Below are 1,078 nucleotides of genomic sequence, written 5' to 3' on the forward strand. Positions count from 1 at the left end.
CGCCCGAGCCTGGACCGCCGCCGCCTCCCGCGCCCGAGCCTGGACCGCCGCCGCCGCCGCCGCCGCCGCCGCCGCTACCGCTTCCGCCGGTGGCAACCTCGACTTCCTACGTAGCTCGCTCCCAGCTAAGTGAGCGGCGCAGCCGCAAAGCGCTGCGCGCGACCCCAGCGCCCCCTGGCGGCCGCTCTCTAGGCCAGTATTCTTACGAAATCATACAGCTTTAAGAAATTTGTCCTAGGGACAGCTAGGTGGCGCAGTGAGTACAGTGCTTGCCCGGGAGTCAGGAGGCCCAGAGTTCACCCGAGTTCAGTTCCGGCCTCAGACACTTAACACACACATACAAAAAAAACCTAGCCTCGTGACCTTCGGCAAGTTACTTAACCCCAAATGCCCTCCAAAATAATAATAATAAAAAAAGAAACCTGGCTCTGCTAAAACTTGAATGCATGATCTCATGACAGGGGATGCATTTTTGTAATTTGAAGCTCACAGGATTTCATTTATGGGGACCCACTCCACTGATACTGACCCCAGACAAGGTGTTGGGGACCCCTGCTGATGAGCTGCTCCAAAATGAACTAAGCTGGTTGGGTGTGGACCCATCCTCAGTACCATGCTAGCTTGGGAAACCTGCTGGGGCTCAAACTTTATTGGTGAATCTGGGGCCACCTCCATACCAGAAGGAGTCATGTACTTAAACCATACTCTGGTGTTTAGGGAAACACCTTCGTCTCCTTTAACAAGTCCATTCTGGATCTACCATCTAGGAACAATGAAACCTTTTTAAAAGTTTCTTTGCAGTTTTTTGGAAGTTGCCCTACACTTTAATCCCTTTCAAACTTTCAAGGAGAGGAGAACCCCTGGTGTCAGTATGGTAGAGTGTGGGGGACAAGGTTGCTTCCTTCCCTGGCCCTTTCATCATTTTGTGAACTGTGGAGCTCACCCCTTCTGGGCCTTCCTAAAAAGTCAGACCTCAGTTTCCTCTCCAGCTCAGCATCCTCCTCCCTCTTCTCAGGGTGAATGTGCTGACAGAATGGTCACAGCCCAACCTCTCTGACCACACCCAAAGCTTTAAGAG

The 1,078-nt window shown here is 52.5% G+C and overlaps 1 protein-coding gene across 1 annotated transcript in view; it reads right to left on the reverse strand.

Annotated features, from left to right (window-relative positions):
- LOC138150565 (MRG/MORF4L-binding protein-like) overlaps nucleotides 1-690 on the reverse strand; it is a 2,557-nt gene extending 1,867 nt beyond the window's left edge. The window contains exons 1-2 of the mRNA XM_069073991.1: nucleotides 613-690; nucleotides 1-106 (exon numbers count right to left, since the gene is read on the reverse strand). The exon at nucleotides 1-106 is cut by the window's left edge and continues 477 nt beyond it. Coding sequence (XP_068930092.1) covers nucleotides 1-106; nucleotides 613-690 — 184 coding nt within the window. The remainder of the gene's footprint in view (nucleotides 107-612) is intronic.
- Nucleotides 691-1,078: the final 388 nt, after the last annotated feature.

The sequence above is a fragment of the Petaurus breviceps genome, unplaced genomic scaffold (genome assembly GCF_028583685.1).
Source record: "Petaurus breviceps papuanus isolate PSGF00001 unplaced genomic scaffold, PetGlider_PUasm1.0 90881, whole genome shotgun sequence".
Classification (NCBI taxonomy): Eukaryota; Metazoa; Chordata; class Mammalia; order Diprotodontia; family Petauridae; genus Petaurus; species Petaurus breviceps.